Source organism: Aphanomyces invadans (assembly GCF_000520115.1).
Source record: "Aphanomyces invadans strain NJM9701 unplaced genomic scaffold supercont1.8, whole genome shotgun sequence".
Lineage (NCBI taxonomy): Eukaryota > Oomycota > Saprolegniomycetes > Saprolegniales > Verrucalvaceae > Aphanomyces > Aphanomyces invadans.
The window spans coordinates 1,538,821-1,540,314 of NW_008580153.1; the positions used below are offsets into that span (position 1 = coordinate 1,538,821).

The 1,494-nt window shown below is 52.8% G+C and overlaps 1 protein-coding gene across 1 annotated transcript; it reads left to right on the forward strand.

The window, feature by feature from the left end:
• Nucleotides 1-85: 85 nt before the first annotated feature.
• Nucleotides 86-1,070, forward strand: H310_05155 (hypothetical protein; the record flags this gene model as incomplete). The annotated part of the gene is made up of 1 exon (XM_008869796.1): nucleotides 86-1,070. The coding sequence occupies one exon, from the start codon at nucleotides 86-88 to the stop codon at nucleotides 1,043-1,045; it is 960 nt and encodes a 319-aa protein (XP_008868018.1). The 3' UTR covers nucleotides 1,046-1,070.
• Between the last annotated feature and the right edge of the window lie 424 nt (nucleotides 1,071-1,494).

Here is a 1,494-nt window from a genome sequence, read left to right on the forward strand (position 1 = left end):
CACCAAGCAACTGAGCCTCGTCAATACGCCTCTGGTCCCCGTGCTGCTGTCGGGGACATTCGGCAGTGACGTGGTCAGCGGAGCCATGACAGCCTCGACTGCGTCCGACTGCTACAAGTTGTGCGTGCCGTCGCAGAACCTGTGCTTTGCGTCCGTGTTTGATTCGGCCACCAAGACTTGCACCTACGTGCAGCCGTCGTTCAATGCTGCATCCACGCTGGGCTGGATCATCCCCAAGACATTGCCAGACACGATGGCCACCGTGAACCAAGTCGATTTTTACGTGACTGCCCATCAAGACGACCACGAGTTGTTCATGTCTGCACCGATCTATTACTCGATCAAGGACCCCACGACCAAGTCCGTGTTTGTGTACTTGTCTGCGGGGGATGCCGACCAAAAGGATGGATGGTGGCAAGCGCGTGAAACCGGGACGCTAGCAGCCACAAGGACGTGGGTCAACATGTTTGGCAAGTTCTCCCCCACGGCAGTGAATACGACTGTCCTGGTCAAAGGCCATCACATTCAGAAGATCTCGATCGGCAACGCGGTCCACTACTTTCTTCGGCTTAGCGAAGACAACCTGGAGGAAGTACTGAACTCGAACAAGAAAAAGGCTCCATTTGACCAACCAAACGAGTTCTACGCCGGCGCCCAAGCTGTCAAGGACGTGCTGAAGGCCATCATTGTTGCTGAGGCGACCAAGGTATCAATGGTCACGGCGCACTACTCGGACTTCCTCGTTGACCCGAATGGAGACCACACATTGCACGTAGCAAGCGGCCGGATTTTGGCCGAGCTCCTCGATACCGACACCCTCTTCAAGTCGTGTATATCGCAAATTCCGTACTTCGGTTACCAGCATTGGTTGGACACGGTCAACATGAACGACCCGGAAATGTCGGCCCAGCGCGCAGCATGGTTCGGCTTGGGCGTGGGGATTCTAACCCAGTACGCCCGTGACACGTGGTCCGACCATTCAGTCGCGCTGGGGCGCACGTACACGGGCAGTGCCAAGTTCACGTCGGTGGCGTGTGCGTTCTAACAGTCCTCGACAACAAGTAACCCAGCCAAAAATGTATCGAGTTGGCAAGGTATAAATATTGAGAGTATTTTTCTGAGACGGATGTCATTAAAAATGAATACATGAATTATTCAAGGTATATACGGCGTTACAGGAAAAACCCAGTCCAAATCACTGTTTCCAGCATCATTGTCGCTTTCTGCAGATGACTCTTCATCTGACTCTCGGGCATCCACTTGTCGAATGTGTTCGTACAGAGCTTGCAACTTCGCCTCTGCTTCCTTCACACAGCCCTTGATGGCATGGGCCGATAAAGAATCGAAAGCTTGAATAAGCCGTGTTTTCACTTCGGGAAACTTGGTATCGTGTGTGTACTGACGACCAACAGCATTCTGTACAATGGCCCACACTGTTTCAATGGGCTGCAATTCAGAATGGTGAGTAGGAGTACAAACAACAGTGTGGCCACG